Source organism: Candida theae (assembly GCF_024610275.1).
Source record: "Candida theae strain CBS 12239 chromosome Unknown scaffold28, whole genome shotgun sequence".
NCBI classification, from domain to species: Eukaryota; Fungi; Ascomycota; class Pichiomycetes; order Serinales; family Debaryomycetaceae; genus Lodderomyces; species Lodderomyces theae.
Window position 1 is genome coordinate 59,507 of NW_026261496.1, and position 17,765 is coordinate 77,271.

General features: G+C 40.3%; 10 protein-coding genes across 10 annotated transcripts; 6 read left to right on the forward strand and 4 right to left on the reverse strand. All coding sequences in view use genetic code 12, as the record gives it.

Moving 5' to 3' along the window:
* Window positions 1–448: 448 nt before the first annotated feature.
* KGF57_005376 (SEO1) lies at window positions 449–2,206 on the forward strand (the record flags this gene model as incomplete). The annotated part of the gene is made up of 1 exon (XM_051754986.1): window positions 449–2,206. The coding sequence occupies one exon, from the start codon at window positions 449–451 to the stop codon at window positions 2,204–2,206; it is 1,758 nt and encodes a 585-aa protein (XP_051606141.1).
* A 1,066-nt stretch (window positions 2,207–3,272) lies between these two features.
* ARO10 (phenylpyruvate decarboxylase) lies at window positions 3,273–5,150 on the forward strand (the record flags this gene model as incomplete). The annotated part of the gene is made up of 1 exon (XM_051754987.1): window positions 3,273–5,150. One exon carries the CDS (start codon window positions 3,273–3,275, stop codon window positions 5,148–5,150), a length of 1,878 nt encoding a protein of 625 aa, XP_051606142.1.
* A 437-nt stretch (window positions 5,151–5,587) lies between these two features.
* KGF57_005378 (rRNA-binding ribosome biosynthesis protein) lies at window positions 5,588–7,741 on the reverse strand (the record flags this gene model as incomplete). The annotated part of the gene is made up of 1 exon (XM_051754989.1): window positions 5,588–7,741. One exon carries the CDS (start codon window positions 7,739–7,741, stop codon window positions 5,588–5,590), a length of 2,154 nt encoding a protein of 717 aa, XP_051606143.1.
* Window positions 7,742–8,150: 409 nt separating this feature from the next.
* SIW14 (putative tyrosine protein phosphatase) lies at window positions 8,151–9,038 on the forward strand (the record flags this gene model as incomplete). Its single annotated transcript, XM_051754990.1, has 1 exon — window positions 8,151–9,038. The coding sequence occupies one exon, from the start codon at window positions 8,151–8,153 to the stop codon at window positions 9,036–9,038; it is 888 nt and encodes a 295-aa protein (XP_051606144.1).
* Window positions 9,039–9,121: 83 nt separating this feature from the next.
* On the reverse strand, window positions 9,122–9,583 carry KGF57_005380 (uncharacterized protein; the record flags this gene model as incomplete). The annotated part of the gene is made up of 1 exon (XM_051754991.1): window positions 9,122–9,583. One exon carries the CDS (start codon window positions 9,581–9,583, stop codon window positions 9,122–9,124), a length of 462 nt encoding a protein of 153 aa, XP_051606145.1.
* Window positions 9,584–10,009: 426 nt separating this feature from the next.
* HHT2 (histone) lies at window positions 10,010–10,420 on the reverse strand (the record flags this gene model as incomplete). Its single annotated transcript, XM_051754992.1, has 1 exon — window positions 10,010–10,420. One exon carries the CDS (start codon window positions 10,418–10,420, stop codon window positions 10,010–10,012), a length of 411 nt encoding a protein of 136 aa, XP_051606146.1.
* Window positions 10,421–11,305: 885 nt separating this feature from the next.
* Window positions 11,306–11,617, forward strand: HHF22 (histone; the record flags this gene model as incomplete). Its single annotated transcript, XM_051754993.1, has 1 exon — window positions 11,306–11,617. The coding sequence occupies one exon, from the start codon at window positions 11,306–11,308 to the stop codon at window positions 11,615–11,617; it is 312 nt and encodes a 103-aa protein (XP_051606147.1).
* Window positions 11,618–11,863: 246 nt separating this feature from the next.
* On the reverse strand, window positions 11,864–14,872 carry KGF57_005383 (uncharacterized protein; the record flags this gene model as incomplete). The annotated part of the gene is made up of 3 exons (XM_051754994.1): window positions 11,864–13,404; window positions 13,745–14,749; window positions 14,833–14,872. The coding sequence occupies 3 exons, from the start codon at window positions 14,870–14,872 to the stop codon at window positions 11,864–11,866; spliced, it is 2,586 nt and encodes an 861-aa protein (XP_051606148.1).
* Window positions 14,873–15,590: 718 nt separating this feature from the next.
* On the forward strand, window positions 15,591–16,280 carry KGF57_005384 (uncharacterized protein; the record flags this gene model as incomplete). The annotated part of the gene is made up of 1 exon (XM_051754995.1): window positions 15,591–16,280. One exon carries the CDS (start codon window positions 15,591–15,593, stop codon window positions 16,278–16,280), a length of 690 nt encoding a protein of 229 aa, XP_051606149.1.
* A 150-nt stretch (window positions 16,281–16,430) lies between these two features.
* On the forward strand, window positions 16,431–17,762 carry SPT10 (Spt10p; the record flags this gene model as incomplete). The annotated part of the gene is made up of 1 exon (XM_051754996.1): window positions 16,431–17,762. The coding sequence occupies one exon, from the start codon at window positions 16,431–16,433 to the stop codon at window positions 17,760–17,762; it is 1,332 nt and encodes a 443-aa protein (XP_051606150.1).
* Window positions 17,763–17,765: the final 3 nt, after the last annotated feature.

Below are 17,765 nucleotides of genomic sequence, written 5' to 3' on the forward strand. Positions count from 1 at the left end.
GACACACTCCATTCACACGCCGTGCAAACAAAATGCAACCAATCATGACGTCTTTCCTGCTCCTCCTTTATCCTGAGTGTAGATTTTGGGCATGTCCCATGTATTTCTCGATTACAATAAGGCTTTTATCTCGGCCCATCTATTCTTTTCGACCCGATTTAGCTCTGTGCGATTTTTCTTCTAAGGGGTGCACAACAGTCACGTGCAAGTGTCAATCGTAAATTGCAGACACAAAATGTGTCAACAATTGACAAATTAGATTGCAAAATTGAAATTTAATTTGAGACACTCTGACGCCACAGCTACAAAAATGGTCGTAGAATTGCATTAACCGGGCTAGCTATGCGGAAACCTTACATATACGTATATATATATATATATATACGTAACAAATTCACCTAAAAAAGGTGGCTGCATGAATCAGCTTTAAGAATTTATTATACCTGTAATGGCTGCCGTGATTACCCCTTTACAAAGGCTCAAGTGGGGTATTCTACCCGTGAGAAGAATCGTCGATGAAGACGAAAATGGGAACTTCATCGACCCCACCGATCAAGAAACTGTGCTCACAAATGAGGACGACAGTACTGCGAAAGTACTCACTGGACTGGAAGTGCACTCAGTCTCCAGGAAGGAAGAGGAGGAGGAGGAGCCGGAAATTGAGTATCGTGACGAGAAAGACCGTCCGTGGTGGAAGTTCTTTGATGAGTACGAGTATCGTGTGACTACTCAGGAGAAAAGGAAGAGGAAGTGGTTCAAATGGTTCCATGACGACGATACCCCCGAGGAGAAAAAGTTGATTACGAAAATTGACATCTTGTTGACATTCTACTCGCTTATGGCGTATTGGGTAAAATACCTCGACCAGACAAATTTGACAAACGCATACATCGGGGGTATCAAAGAGGCAATTGGAATGGAAGGGAACGATTTTATCAATACTCAAGTGATGTTTACAGTGGGTAATATCGTTTTCCAAATTCCCTGCATGTATATCTTTTATGCCCTTCCATTGAATTATGTGCTCCCAGTCTTGGACTTTAGTTGGTCAGTATTGACTATTTGCACAGCCAAAGTGACGAATGTCCCCAGCCTCAAAGCAATCCGTTTCTTTATTGGAGCGTTTGAAGCACCCACTTACATTGCCTACCACTCATTATTCGCTTCTTGGTTCAAGGCAAGCACAGGTGAAGTAGCTCGCAGAGCTGGGTTCTTTTATATGGGGCAATTCTTGGGAATCTTGACTTCGGGGGTTCTTTCGGGAGCAATAAAAAGACACTTGGGAGGGGTCAATGGATATGACGCGTGGCAATGGATTTTCATAGTGGATGGAATCATCAGCTTTGCTGTGGGTGTTATTGGACTCTATATGATTCCTGGTACCCCACAAGATTGTTACAGCATCTTTTTATCCGATGATGACATTAGAATTGCCAGAAGACGAATGAGAAAGGACCAGAAGGATGCCAAACCTAGAGAAAATGCGTTTTATTATTTCTTTCAATGGAATTTATGGAAAAGAATTGCCACCTCTTGGCATGTCTACATATTGACTTTGTGGACTGCATTTTGTTGGAACAATTCCAACGGGACTTCTGGTGCGTACCCATTGTGGTTGCAATCTTTGAAAAAAGATGATGGTAAAACCCCTCGATTCACTGGAGGCACGTTGCAGGACTACACGTCCTTAACCCCAGCATTGGGCCTTTTGTGGTTGATATTGACCTGTTCATTTGCCGATTTTCTCGAGAGCCGGTATGGAGCAATCATCTTTTCGCAGGTGTTCAATGTGATTGGTAATGTTTTGCTTGCAATTTGGGATGTTCCCGAGGGTGCCAAATGGTTTGCCTTTTGCATGCAATATTGGGGTTGGAGTTCCTCGCCCGTGCTTTACTCGTTCTTGGGGGATATTTGTCGAAGAGATGTACGCGAGCGACAGATCATTTTGGTTTGTTGCAGTATGTTTGGGCAAATGACATCTGCATGGATCTCAGTGTTGGTGTGGAAGACGGTTGAGGCGCCAAGATTCTTGAAGGGTTACAGTTTCACTGCCGCGTCCGGGCTTGCATTGGCAGTTTGGTCTATTCCCGTTTTGTACTTGTACAGGAGACAAGAAAGAGCGGGAGCACTTGACAATAATATTGTGCTTTACAACTCAAGCAAAGATAAAGAGAAGCCTGATATTGAGCAAGTCGATGAGAAATAGAGAATAGAATATGTAGAGTAAATTCATTTTGCAGTTAGGCTTTGTTTAAAACAGTGCTACCAAATTTGTCTGCACATTCATCGATTTTTTTCCTCTTTGCCGATGGATATGCTTCGACGAATCTATCTCGTCTCATTGGTGTTAATTGCAGCATCGCTTGTTTTCCGGCCCTCTGTATTGCTCAGACAGAGACCGGATGGTGCCCCAAAGTGCCACCGCTACAAAAATGATGCTGGTTTCAAGTCATTCTTGCGAGATCATCACCCGAATTATCAATCCGAAAATTTAACTGTATTCAAATCATCAGTTTACAACCATCGTTTAGGTATATAAAGCTCGAATCATTATTATGATTCAACAATCGGGCGAAGAAACCTTGATAATGTTTACATGAAACTATTAAAAGACCTCATTCTAAAAACCGTGTTATCCACCTTGAGCCGAATGATTGCAAAAATGAATTCTGTGTAGCAAAGAAACTCCGAAAAATGAAGTTCCTCGTTAAACCGACGGACATAGAACACACTTTTGCCTCTAGCGACAACCGAAAGCAATTTTGATGCCGTGCCTAATCATGCCATTCTGCAGAAGTGCTCCACAGGGATGATCGACACTCGGCCACTCTGTCGTCCAAGCTTTCCCCGCTACATCACTATGCCCAATACACTCTTCCAGTGCTGCAACGCCAATGAATGACATTACCTACACGAGGTCACTCATGTGGAAATATCCTGCATCCTATGCAACGGAAAGCCCTGACAGACGTTGGAGCATGAAAGGAGGGGAACTTGTAGAGCAATTCATTTTTTTTTTTTTTCGGATTTCTGGGGTAATGCAAGAAAAAATAAACCGTCGATTACCGAGAACAATACTAGCCGAAATCAAGAGACAACTTCGCCTAGTTCGGCTTGTTGTTGCAAAGTTTCAGCAACACTCGAGCAAATGCGTAGGTAGCCAAGCTACATATACATACATATACATATATATATATATATATATATGTATTTGCTCTTGTAATCCTACCGCTATGTCTCAATCAATATCTCTTTAAAACCAACTACAAAACATGGCTCCGGTTAGAGAAACAACAACAGTCACGCCACCTGTCACAGAAGACAATGAGATCCCAATTCTTTTACCTCAACACATCACACTTGGGGAATACATCTTTCTCAGAATAGCGCAAGCAAACCCCAAACTCAAGACGGTGTTTGAAATTCCCGGTGACTTTAACCTCAACTTGCTTGAGCACGCCTATTCCCCATTGGTTACGCACAAGGGCATCAAATTGATTAACACATGTAACGAGTTGAATGGTGCGTACGCCGCAGACGCTTATTCGAAAGCCATTGACGGTTTGAGTGTTTTCATTTCAACTTATGGCGTAGGTGAATTATCGGCTATCAATGGTATTGCCAATGCTTACACTGAATATGGCGCGGTTTTGCACATTGTGGGGACAACTTCCTTGAGACAACGCGAGGAGGCAAAGAACAAAATTGTGAATATGCACCACTTGACTCCTAACCACGACCCACTTTCTCCTCCTGACCACGATGTTTACAAAAAGATGGTTGATGGTGTGTCATGTATCCAAGAGTCATTAGATAAAAACATTTCCAACAATATAACCAAAATTGATAAAGTTTTGAGAACAATTATTCAAGAAAGGAGACCAGGATATCTTTTCATTCCTTGCGATGTTCCTGACATGATCACAGCTTCGAATGTGTTGTATGAATATCCATTTTCACCATTGTCACAATACCAAGGAACCGACCAGGCACATACAGTATTGAATGAAATTACAGACTCGATCTTGTCATTATTGTACCAATCCAGAGATCCAACTTTATTTGCTGACTGTCTTGTCAACAGATTTGGAGCACAAAAAGAGCTCAACAGCTTGGTTGAAAAGTTGCCCGACTGCGTCAAGTTATTCTCTTCCAACTTTGGAAGAAACATTGATGAAACAAAGTCAAACTTTGTTGGCGTGTACATGGGAGCAGGCTCCTCCGATGACAAAGTAAGATTGTTGTTTGAAAACTCCGATTTGTTGCTCCTCTTGGGATTGTATGACACAGAGATGAATAATGGTGGTTATACTCGGGATTTTTCGAAAGCCGCCAACACAGTAATTGTTCACCCCGATTACATTCAAATTAATAACGCAATACATCACATTAAGCAATTCACCGGTGAGAAATTGTTTTCCATGAATGAATTTTTGCAAAATTTGACTGAAAAATTGGACACATCAAAGATAACTGCCGTCAAGCAGTCAACTTATCAGTACGTTCCTCAAAACGTGCATGTACCTTCCAAAACAGACAGCTCTTACTGTCCACAATCAATGATTAACAGCTTCTTCACCACATACATGCAACCAAATGACTTTTTCATTGTTGACACAATGTCATTTAGCTTTGGTGTAACCGATATCAAGTTTGCACCAAACGTACAGCTTCTTTCCGGTTGGTGTTATGGATCAATTGGGTATGCTGTGCCGGCAACATTTGGTGCCACAATGGCAATCAATGATTTGGGTCTGAACCGACGTATAATCTTGGTGCAAGGAGATGGTGGCGCTCAAATGACTGCGCAGGAATTTTCCAGTTTTATCAGATATCATAAGATTTTGCACAATTTTCCCAAGGTGTTTTTGTTGAACAATGATGGATACACCATTGAGAGGAAACTCCTAGGCCCAACAAGGTCATATAATGATATAAATGGGTTATGGAAATGGACGAAATTGTTGCTGGTGTTTGGCGGTGTTGAAGGTGAAACCCATGATGCGTACAAGATTCACAATGTGAAGGAGTTTGAAGAGCAGTTGGGCAGTGGTAATTTGGGTGATAGTTCAAGATTGCAATTCTATGAAATCATTGCTGGTAAGTTTGATGTTCCTGCTCGTGTTGATAGAATGATGACGGCTAAGTAGAAAAGAAAAGGTTTGTATAATAGAATAGAAAATTGTATGGTTTCGGTAGCGTTTCGGAAAAAGAAAGAAAAAAAAAAAAAATGTTTGTAAAGAAAATTATTGTTCATTGCTTTGCTTACACGTTTCTTTGATTCACCAACAATGGTATGTCAACGTTCAACATGATATCGTGTTCCCAACTACTAACCCCGCTCCATAGTCTGCATTATTCAACTTCCAATCACTTTTGCAAGTACTTCTTCTCCTTATTTGCACTTGTACATATGTTCACAGCGTTGCACCAGCACTTCTAGATAACAGGAAAACAGGAATGTTGAGTGTTTTTTACAAATTTGCAAGAATCGGAGAGAGATTGAGCCCCTACGTTGCTATTGGCTGCTTTGTCATGGCTTTCAACACTTTGAGCACTTGATTTATAACAAACAGACGTATACGTATTATCTAAACTCATACATTTCATTTCTTGAATGACAAAGAATTGGTGCACGTTCATTACCCACAATCCGATCCAAGGCAGTTGCGTCCCATTTCGAATAGAGGATCTTGACAGTGACCAAATTCAAATCACATTCGTCTTTGAATACTGACTTGGCGATGAACCGAATCAATTCTTTATAGAATATAGGATTTGTTGGTGGTGCATACATGATTATATTTTTAACTCCACCGATTTCATATCTTCTGAAATAATGTAATCTCTCTGTGTACAACATGATTTTGATTTTGCTATTGGCAAATTCGTGTCTGGTTCTTGTCAATCTGGATTGAGAACTGTACTCATCAATAGCCCCAAAATTGAACTTTGTTGATGTTTTGAAGTAGTCTTTGATACGAAGGTAGTCAAAGTAGGACGGTATATAGATCATGATACCATCTTCATAAGACGTAGTTTTCAACAAGTTGGGAAGTATTGCATTGATGAAAAACTTGAATCTACTATCTGGGTCAGAGGTTGGAGATTCACTTGGAAATCTTTGAAATACCTGTTTGATTTTGATACCAATGGAGTTCATGATGCTTGTTTCAGAAGTTATAATCGGCTTAAATTTAGTCTTGCCCAGTAGGTTGAAAGATTTTGATGATACAAGGTTGTTGATAGATGGAGTCAAGTACTCACAAAACACCAACGTTTGTCTCAAAAGCTTTGCTTGATCGTTGATACTCCACATTCTGATTCTGCTAAAATCAGCATCATGGAAATCTTTGGGAACTTTGTTAATATACCTCATGATTGTATTTACATGATCCCAGTTTTGCATCTCAATTTGGTTGGCTCTATCAACAATCAACACCTCTATCGATGAGATGAAGTCGTATTGACGCTTCTTCTTGTCCGGATTTTCCAATATCATCGACAACCCAAGTGGCGAGGCAATGACGATATCCGATGAATAAAAAGAGGAGTACAATTTCAAAGACTTACGGGTCAATTTCAACCCAATGCAAAAGTAATCGTTATTGTTCCCCTTGAATGCGTCTTGGAAATCTTGTGGTTTGTTATTTCTAGGAACATCTTTGGCATGAAATTGAGCAGTGAATCTTTTTTTGTTTTCCTGTTGTGTAGTACCTGACAACTTGATCAACAATTCAACCAAAGTGTGACATGACTCTCTCGATGGTAAAAGAATCAATATTTTTGGACGTGTAAAACCTTGGTCTCTCAATTCTAAATCTTGGTTGTTTTCTTGGGCTTGGTGCAATTTGGCTGTGTTTTTAATAATCCGATCTCTGGTTTTGTAGATGTGATTCAACGCGTGCATGGCATAGAGCTTTCTGTATGATTTGTTTGTATACGTCTTGTACTGATAGTTGACGTCTTCGTAGTTTAAAATCGGCTGCAAAAGTACCGAATCTAACGTGGTGAGATCATTTCCATACTCACTTGTGTATGCATCCAAGACTCTCATTTTTAATGACTTGAAATCTTCAATGCTGGTTGGATGTTTGAATTTTACATGTGTGATGCCTTCACCGGGTGGAGATAATGTAGTTGAGCTCAATGACAAGTCATTGTACGTCTCTTTCGACAGAGCAGTCCACTTGTTGTGTTCTATCAACACCAACTTCTCTTCCTTCTCTAAATACTCATCGCTTGGTTGATTAAAGTGAACTTCGAAAGGGTCAGTCGCCACCTCATCTGGCAAGTCTTCTTCGTCATTCTCCAATTCATTCTCCGATTCATTCTCCGACTCCACTTGGTCTTCGTCAAAGTTTTCACCAGCAAGTTCGTCATCATCTTCTGTGTTTGGATGTTGTTCGTGTTGGTCTTGCTGAATGGTCTCTGGCTTTTCCTCCAGCTCAGATTTTGCCTTGTCGTTTGACTTTAGTAGAGTCAACAACGCGGAGTATGATTTTCCACTAAGATCTTCCTCGCCAGATTCCTCCTCCTCTTCCTCGCTATGATCAATGTCCTGTGAGGCATCTCTATCCTCGGTTGTCTGAATCAGATGACTCTCTTTTGATTCACCTTTTCTTGGTCTTTGAGCAGTTCTAGTCACCGTTCTCAATTCAGTCCTTCCACGCTTGGCATTCCTGTCTCTGACAGAAGCAGCACGACCGCTATCATGCCCCCTCTTTGTCCCTGCAGCCATGTTGTGTTTACCTGTGATTTGATTGAAGTTATGGAAAAAAAAAAAAAAACATCTCGAGAAGAGGTTTGGCACTCGATGTGTCAAAAATATTCATGACATTGATAAACACGACATTTAATTCCTTTTTCTGGCCAATGTTACACTACTGAGAGGAGTCTAGAAGCCGAATTTAAATTTTTTTTCTCTTACATATTGATAAAAGGGACAAATTACCAAACATCATTGACTGCAAAGCGTATCATTAGATAACACACTTCATTAAATCCATAAAGTATACTTTCGCAGTATAATTCAACCTAAAAAGCCTGCTATAAACCAAGAGGTTAAGCTACGACAGATATAAGGAAGGCAGGAAATTAACAGCTGCCGAGATCCACATCACCACTAAGCACAGGCTCTTCCAAACTGCATGACTGAAAATGCTTACAGTCCATTTCAGATGGACGAAGACATACCCGGCCTACCGAGTGAGGGTCCGAAAGGTGATATAGAATACAATGTACATGCAGAAGATGAGATAACAAACCTTGCAACTGCATCCGATGCTAAAAGCACGCTATTGCGATCCAAGTTGGCTGAGTTGAAGTTGCAGAAGATGAAAAATAATGCAGCCACAACGGAAGAAGAGGAAGAAGCGAAAAAGTATGATGAAGACGTGGACGACAAGTTGGATATCAATATGCAAAAGAGACTCCAACTGGAATACGAAGAAAAGCACCGCAAAAAGACAAATCAAACTGCAGGTGCTGTGGCTGAGGAGGATACATCATTCGAATTTGATGTCGATGATGAACCGTTGACCCCACCCGAAAACTTTTCGTTGGTGATTGGATCAATTTACAGAAGTTCTTTTCCTCAACCTGCAAACTTTTCATTCTTGAAGCAACTCAAACTAAAGTCAGTGTTATGTCTTATACCAGAAGACTACCCCGATCTTCATCAAAAGTTTTTCGAAAGTAACAATGTCAAGTTGTTCCAATTGGGGATGTCAGGAAACAAAGAGCCATTTGTTAAAATCTCACTGGATTTGATCACCCAGGCGATCAAAATTGTCCTTGACCCGGAGAACCAGCCCATACTCATACATTGCAATCGAGGTAAGCACCGAACTGGGTGCTTAATTGGAGTTTTACGACGTTTGCAAAACTGGTCCAAGACTATAATCTTTGATGAGTATAGGAAATTTGCAGCCCCCAAAGAACGACCCATGGACCAACAGTTTATTGAGTTGTATGACGATCGACATATAAAGGAGTACTGTAATGAGCGAGGGTTGTTACCGTTGAAATGGGGGTGAGCAAGCGAGAAAGATACTACACATACTATGTAAAGATTAAAATAGTCTATTGTTAAATGGATAACTTGTACACAACAGAGGTGCTACTGTTGGAAAGGACTTCTTTTGCTCCAGAAAAACTCTCTTCCATACAAGGCCGCATCAAAGAGTGCTATACCCGACAATGCAACTGGAGTTACTCTTCCTTTGAAAATAGACAGGATTGATGATTTACCATTCACAATCAAGTACAAAGTCAGCCAAGCGAAATTGAAACCAGAGGCATTCAATGGGTCTCCATCAACCATCATATAAGTACCCAAGGCCATAGCTGAGCCAAACAAGGTACAGGACAATCGCGTGGGTCTTGACGCTGCCAATGTCTTGTGGAATGCAAACGATGAGCCAGATGTGCCAGAGTTGGGTATGGATACAGCTGAGGATGTCTTGGTTAATGCTTTCAAGAATAAAGCTCCAGACAATACTCCTGAGGGGATAGGTGAAACGGACAATGCATCGAGTTGCTCGTAAAGTGATGGTGGTGGTTTAACGGATGAGTCGGACATGATTGGAAAATACAAGGTGATAGGACTTTTCTTCCTTTGAGTGAAATGTGGAGTTTCAAAGTATCATGTGTGAAAAAAAAAAATAAAAAAAAATAAAAAATTAAAAATAAAAATCAAAAAATCTTTTGAGATTGCTATTTAGACTTCACGCGATTGTTAAGTAAAACAAAAAAAAAAAACAAAAAACAAAAAAATAGAGAGAGAAAAAGAGACAGATTTACAGATGGCGACGCAAAAAAGTTCTCAAAGCAAGTTCTACCCCAATTTTAGAAAAAAAATATCTAACACTTCATTAATATACACGTAAACTACCAAAATGATAAGAAAAGAAACAAACCAATACGAACTGAAAATCAATAAGCCATCAAGGTCATTACCAATTCTCTAATCTGTCATCAAAGCTAAGAGGTCACAGTTGTGGACCGCTTAAGCTCTTTCACCTCTTAATCTTCTGGCCAATTGGATATCCTTCTTTTGGATGGTGACTCTCTTGGCGTGGATGGCACACAAGTTAGTGTCTTCAAACAAACCAACCAAGTAAGCTTCAACAGCTTCTTGCAAAGCACCAATAGCAGAGGATTGGAATCTCAAGTCAGTCTTGAAATCTTGAGCAATTTCTCTAACCAATCTTTGGAAAGGCAACTTTCTAATCAACAATTCAGTGGATTTTTGGAATCTCCTAATTTCTCTCAAAGCAACGGTACCTGGCTTATATCTGTGTGGTTTCTTGACACCACCGGTAGATGGGGCGGATTTTCTAGCGGCTTTAGAGGCCAATTGTTTTCTTGGGGCTTTACCACCAGTGGATTTTCTTGCTGTTTGTTTAGTTCTAGCCATTTTTGTAAGTAATGAGCAATAATATGAAAAAAAGGAAAAAAAAAATTTGACTTAAACTGGAATGCGATAAGAGTGGGCCTGATGAAGTTTATATATTAGGTTTTGTTAATATGATGTCGCTGATGCATCGCTGTGTTTGTTTACAGTTTCACTAGTGGGAACGCAACACCGCAGATGAAGAGTTGTTTTTGCGAGGTGTAGTTGCAATTTCTCTTTTGTGACTTCTTCTGTCGCTTCTGCAGCTATCAGAAAGAGAATGGTAGCTCCCAACTTATCCTCACAACAAAAGAAAAATGATAATACGTGAGCACGAGTAAAACTTAGACTAGTGCGAAAATATGGTACCAGTGCGTCTTGCACATTAAACAAAAGACACATAGCCCTCCTTTGTTGTGCAAAGAAGTTGCCTTTCCCTATAACAACAAGAGTAGCGAAGACTATCAAGGGAAGAGAAGGCAAAGACAGAACACAGAGTCACGAGAGTATTACGTATCACACACAAGACACGGTTTGGGTTGAAGAGTCTTTCTGCTACAACTTTTGTATTATGTCCAAGTCAAACACATACACATACACATACACACACACACTCTCTCTCTCTCCTCATTCATTGACTCTTGTGTCGCGCTACACACAAACACATCCTCTCTTGCACCAATTCCCCTTCTCTCTCTCTCTCTCTCTCTCTCTCTCTCTCTCTCTCTCTCTCTCTCTCTCTCTTTCTATTTCTCCCTATTCCATCAATTTCAATCCATCAACAAATTTTTACTATTTAAATATCACAACAATTTCCCATTTTTATCATCAACCATTTTTATTCTTCTTTTTCTATCTTATCTCAATAGATATATTCCCACACATATCAAATAACTATAATAATCAACAATGTCTGGTAGAGGAAAAGGAGGAAAAGGATTAGGAAAGGGTGGTGCTAAGAGACACAGAAAGATCTTGAGAGACAACATCCAAGGTATAACAAAGCCAGCTATCAGAAGATTGGCAAGAAGAGGTGGTGTCAAGCGTATTTCCGCATTGATTTACGAAGAAGTCAGAACTGTTTTGAAACAATTCTTGGAAAACGTTATCAGAGATGCTGTCACTTATACTGAACACGCCAAGAGAAAGACTGTTACTTCATTGGATGTTGTTTACGCTTTGAAGAGACAAGGTAGAACCTTGTATGGTTTCGGAGGTTAAATATCGCTAAACCAAATCAAGAGTGTTTTTCACATTATTTTCTCCTTCATTTCGTATTATTTGTATAGCATACATATATATTTTTGATTTCAAAATTTGATGACCAATTTTATCTAGATAAGTTTCAACAGGGATTGTTGAAGAGGTTGGCTCTCTTGATTGTTCTGCTGGTACGCAGATAGCTTTTTCCCATCTATAAACTGATTTTTTTTATTTTTATTTTTTTTTTTTTCTTTGTAATATCGCCTACACGATATCCTCCTCCATACTGCCACCAGCATTCAAGTGAAACTTAATCTTTCTAGCCAACCGATTCTTCCAAGTCTCAAGATCAATTGACTGTTCTTCTTTGTAATCGTCCAGAGTAAACCTCTGCCATTTCTTCATACAATCGGTATTTTCAATATCCTTATATCCCAGAGGACATGTACATCTGCACCCAACACCGTTATACCTGGGCTTATCAGGATAAATAACGCCACCGCGTGAGTCCTCAGTGAATGCAAGGTAACTCTGATTCGGTGAGTATTCTAATTGATGTTCTGGTGCATTGGCTGGACAATGAACAAATATTTCATGTCGATACCCAATGTCTCTGAAATAATGAACTTCATCGAGGTCCAAAAACATGCCAATAGCTAATGAATGGACTGGTGCATCTCCCCATCGCTCCTTGTAGAACCCACCCGCGGATTCAAGGTGTTGGAAAAACTGCTGGTATTCAGATGACGTGAAAAGATCCACTCTTGCAATTTCAAAATTGGACCAAAAATGGCACAAGTTGTAATCCTCTTTATCTATTCTATCCTCATGCAAGGTCGGCATCTTCTTACTCTTTTCAAGTATTCGACGTGTCAAATACGGATTCTTGGAAAACACATCCTCAGTTTTGTCCTTGACTTCATGAATGAATTTTTGCAAGTAGATTTGATCTTGAATTTCAACCAATATGTCGTGCTTATCATGTATGCCGTCGTAATCGCCAAGTTTATCCTCGCCAACTAACCATTTTGAGCTCAACACAAACAACTTCCAGCTACTCTTCACCTTGACGCCATTTTTCTTGATAAATGTTTGAACTTCACGGAATAAACCAGGGATGGAATAATACAAATCAAACAACATCACATTAAACCCATATTTCTTTCCCCTTTTTTCCATTTCAACAAATGGGTCATACGTCAAATCGCAGTAAAACTCAACGTTTGGTTCTACTCGCCAATACCAATCCAATTGGTTAACTAGTGGATGTAGATAAAACTTGCCCGAATAGAAACGACACATCTTGTGATAACTTTTCAAATTACCATAAAGCAATTCACGATCACCTTGAGACTCAATCCATTCATTCAATTCAACATCAGGGATATCTTTGGGGAACTCCCAATCTTCCATGGCTATTTGCCCAAATGAAACTTTAGCATTGGTTTGTTTGGAAACTGCATCTTTAAACTCGGGGGAAAACTCTTCATTGTTGAGAAGGACCCAGGGGTAGTTGAACCACTGATTGAAATGTCGCTCCATTGACTTTATGCTTGCTAAAACTCCCTTTATTTCCAGATTTCGACATAGCATAATGAATGCGGCATTGGCTCGAGGTTGGTCAATGTTTGGAACAGCACAACCGTATTGGAACGGTGAATCAATCTTTGTGTGCAATTTTTGATCACTGAGGTCTTTCATTGAGCTTTCCTTGGGAGGTTTGGTGATCTTGTATTTTATCCAATGTGGGTCATTGTTCGGTAGTAGAACATCTTTGAAACTTAGAAATAGAGATAGCACCAAGACTGTTGATAGTAGACCAATGACACTCTTTTTCGATCGGGGTAGAAGTGACTGGATTTTATTTACAAGCATGCCCAATTGGATGCACACGTAGCTCTTATGTACGCGTTAACTTTTCGAGTATCTTTACGATTATCGCCCTCGTGCACAGCAGTACAAGAGAACCTAAGAAGAAGAAAAAAAAAAAATAAAGATTCAAATTAAATGCCGCGATCTTCAAGTACAAGATTACACAAAATATAAAAATACAGAATACGTCAATCGATACTCATCATCTAAGCACAATTCACAACCACATGTCCAAACTTCACCCAATCATTCGTTATTTCTCCTTCTTCACACTTGCGGTTCGTAGTAGTACCAAATCCTCATTCAATTCTTCCGGTTTCAATCCTTGGGGCCCCACAAATTGTTTATGCGAACCGCGTGTTTGCACCTTATAAGTGCTATGGCTTCCCTCCTCACCATTCAACCCATTTCCATCATAAATCAACGATTTAACTCCATCTTCATTTTCCATTATGAACGAGTTTAATGCATCATAATCTTTGTCGCTGAAATTCGACTCGTATCCACTATTGACCCCTCCATTGGTTTTACTGTGCGCATATGCTGAGCTATGTTGAGCAGCAGAACTTGCATGTCCATTGTGCCAAGGCTTTGCACTTGCGGTGCTGCTTGATACCTCATCATTTGATGAATACCTCGTTGTGTGAAGTCGTCTTCTCTTGCCCAGTGATATATACCCCGACCCGTTTGGAGCCGATGAAATACTGCCATTCAAACCACCACTTCCTCCACCACCACCATCGGATAAATCATCCATTTCCCCAGTTGCAAATCTTCCAAAGTATTCACCTCGTTTTCTCAAAGATCTCCGGTCATGAAGGTTCAACCCCATGGCGGCCGCTAGTGTTTCATTGTCTCTGGTTGATCCTCCTTCATTATAGCTATTGCTGTTCAAAAGATTCAACAAGTACTTGTCCTCTTTCAAAGTCTTTATTTGTTTTTGTAGTTTGTCGTATAGTTTCTCCTTGATCAACTTGATCATCTTGTCATGGTTCTCCTTTGCCTTCTGCAACGCTTGGTTGTACTCCATCTCAATACTCTTGACTTGGTACTCTTCCCAAAGACGCAATTTGGTCAACTCGTAGTCTCGCACTTCTTCTAGTTCAATTTGCTTTGTCACGTACTCTTCATTCGTGCCTTGTTGTAGACTTGCCAATTTGTTCTGTAGTTCATGTAAACTATTGCGGTAGAATATATCTCGATCATTCTTGAATGTCAGCTCGAGCTTTTGTAATCGAGTGGCGATATTGTTTCTCCGTTTATCTCGTTTGCTGAGAGCTAGATTGGTGAGAATGGTTAGTAAGTGTGCTCGCGAAGCTTTCACTTTTAAAAGCGAGTGTGGGATGTGCATAGTTACATACTGTCCGTCGTCGCGGTCCCATTCCTTTTGTAGTCCTCCATGATCTTTAACTAATGTTCTCTGTGAGGTATGTGCAGTTGAAGCGAACCATAAAATAGGTAATACAGCTACTTGTTGGATGTAATACAAGTGAAAGTCTGTAGTGAAGATGAATTTTTCCTGGATGGAGGTTGGGTTGTACCAAAAATTTGAGTTTCCGTTGAAGTAGAATTCCATCAACAGAAAAACCCACAAGAAGAGAAGAAAAAGAAAACACAGATAATATGCAGGACATGTCACGGTCTAATCACGTGAGCGTCTAAATTCGAGCAGAAATAGGTGAAGTAAAGAGATAATAAATGGGCAGAAATATCCAACCTACCACATACTACTGAACCAATTGATTGTATATTTGCATGTAACAGAATGATTCAGTGAATGTAATTTTTTTCAAAGCGATGGTATACTTATTTTACACAATTTTGAAGCAAAATCTCAAGCTACGGTGGTACTCGAATTAACTCCTTTTAGAAAGCTGACACAACCATGTCTAAGACTCTAACGTGATCAATTCTGAAGCAGGTTGTTCATTTCCAGGCGTTATGTTGCTACTGGCCCTTAATCCGGTATCTTAGCGTGAGCCGCTACCAGTTTTGACGCGAAATTCCGGAATTAAATATTTGGCGGCTTTGGTTGAGACCCATTGAGTCATGGTTGAGAAAACAAAAAAAAAGAAAAAGAGTCGATTCCTTTTGGTCAACAACATCCACGAGTCCCCTCATGACATCTGGCGATGCGATCTACGAATCTGTGAAAGATCTTCCATTTGCAAATGGCAAATTTGACTCCACCCCGAAGGTGAAAGATCCTGTCATCAACTTCAAATTGAAAAAAGATCAAAGACAAGTTACCTTGTTCAATGTTCATGATGTGTCTACTGTTCCCGAGAACTTGGTGATATCTCTTCAAAAAGAGTTCAATTTTGTTGTTGAAGAGGGCCTAACCTATCCGTACCATGAAACGAAATCACTTGATGATTTCAAGAGTTATTGGTTTCACCACTTTGCGGCCATTTTGATTGATGGGAGCTACAGCTCATTTAATGATACCCAATTACAAAATCTATCAGTACAGCAATGGAATGAGTTATTTCTCGGCACATTTTATGTCAAGCCAAATTACATAGGGCGCTGCTCGCACGCTTGCAATGCAGGTTTTATCATCAATCATGTGAAACGAGGTTTAGGCTTGGGAAAAGAGTTGGGAGCAAAATATTTGGAAATTGCACCGCAGTTGGGGTACGTGTATTCTGTTTTCAACTTGGTGTTTGAGACTAATGTGGCAAGTTTAAAGATTTGGGATTCCTTAGGGTTTGAAAGAATTGGGTATGTAAAGAATGTGGCTGTATTGAAAGGTCATGATAAATTAGTGGGTGCATACATGTTTGGAAAAGATTTACAGGAGGCATAGCGGCATTTAACATGTACATAAATAGATATTGTAGATAGAAGGAACAATCACTCCATTGCAATCGACGTCCAGACAATTAGCTTAGAAAAACTGGTAGCACTTAGCTAGCTCTCACGAGTCGGTCGATCACAAGTTAGACAAAAGAGTGAAATGGGTCCAGATGATGCAGTAACCGCCCTCCGCCAACTGAGACTTGCAAGTAGACCAACTAGAAAAAGACATTACAGTGAAACTGAAGGTCAACATGTCCCAACCACTGATGCCGATCCCCAGCCAAACAAAATCAACGAAAGGTATACAATTCTTCTTAAAGATGGAGTAACAACAGCAACAATATATCCCATTTTGTCCCCACTCGAAATTCCAATAGGCCTACTACATTTCTTATGCGACGAATACAATATGGAGATTGAAAGGGGAGAGTCGCTCCCCTTTTTCGACCCACTTACACTCGAACAATTTGTTGAACATTGGTTCGCCTCCTTTGTCGGCATTATGTGTCTCGGAGATGACACACACTTGAATAAAGCTCCCGATGATAGGCCATGGGAGAATGAATGTTTGGGAATGTTTTCCATCCAGCCCCAGTACCCTGGCAAAAGATGTTCACACATATGCACTGCTGAATTTCTTGTCAATGCTGGTATCAGAGGTAAAGGTATTGGACGAACTTTAACCGATTGCTTTTTGCAGTGGGCCCCAAAACTAGGATACACTTATGCCATGTTCAACCTTGTTTTTGAGAGTAACTCAGCGGCCCGAAAATTGTGGGAGTCGATGAATTTTAAAAGAGCAGGAAAGATCAAGAGTGCTGCGTACGTGAAAAACTTTGACCAGCCGGTGGATGCTATCATATACGGTCGCGAACTTGCCGATAAATCGATAGCAGAGTCGAGTGCTTACAGATTTGACAAAATAAAGTACTATCTAGAAACCGGCAAGTATCCAGCGACGGCGGATCGTCAAGAAAAAGCGAGATTGAGAGCTGGAGCAATGCATTATAGTCTATCCAATGGAAAGCTCATGTTGAAAGGGAAGGAGGTTGTGGCCGAACCAGATCAACAGATGCGCATTTGTTACGACTTGCATGTAAATAATGGCCATCTTGGGATTAACAAGACTACCACCCAAGTGGCTGAGAAATATCATTGGCCGAGGATTAAGGAAACTGTTGGGATAGTGATAAAGGAATGCGAAAAATGCAATAAGCTACACAGAGAAGACGACAATGACGAGGGAAAGCGTGGATACGAGTCGGCACACCACGAGCTTAACAATGGCCCACAAATCAGTGAACAGATTCAAGCTGTCGTGTCGGAAGTGCAACAGGCACATAGGGATGGGTTGAGACACACATACGCAGAAGTGGCTGCTTCCTCTGGTCCAATCTTTCCAATCATTGATCGATATTTGTCTGATGAAGATACGGAATCTGACGTAATACGACCAAGAGTTCGAACTTACCAGAGAAGAGAGCGATAACAA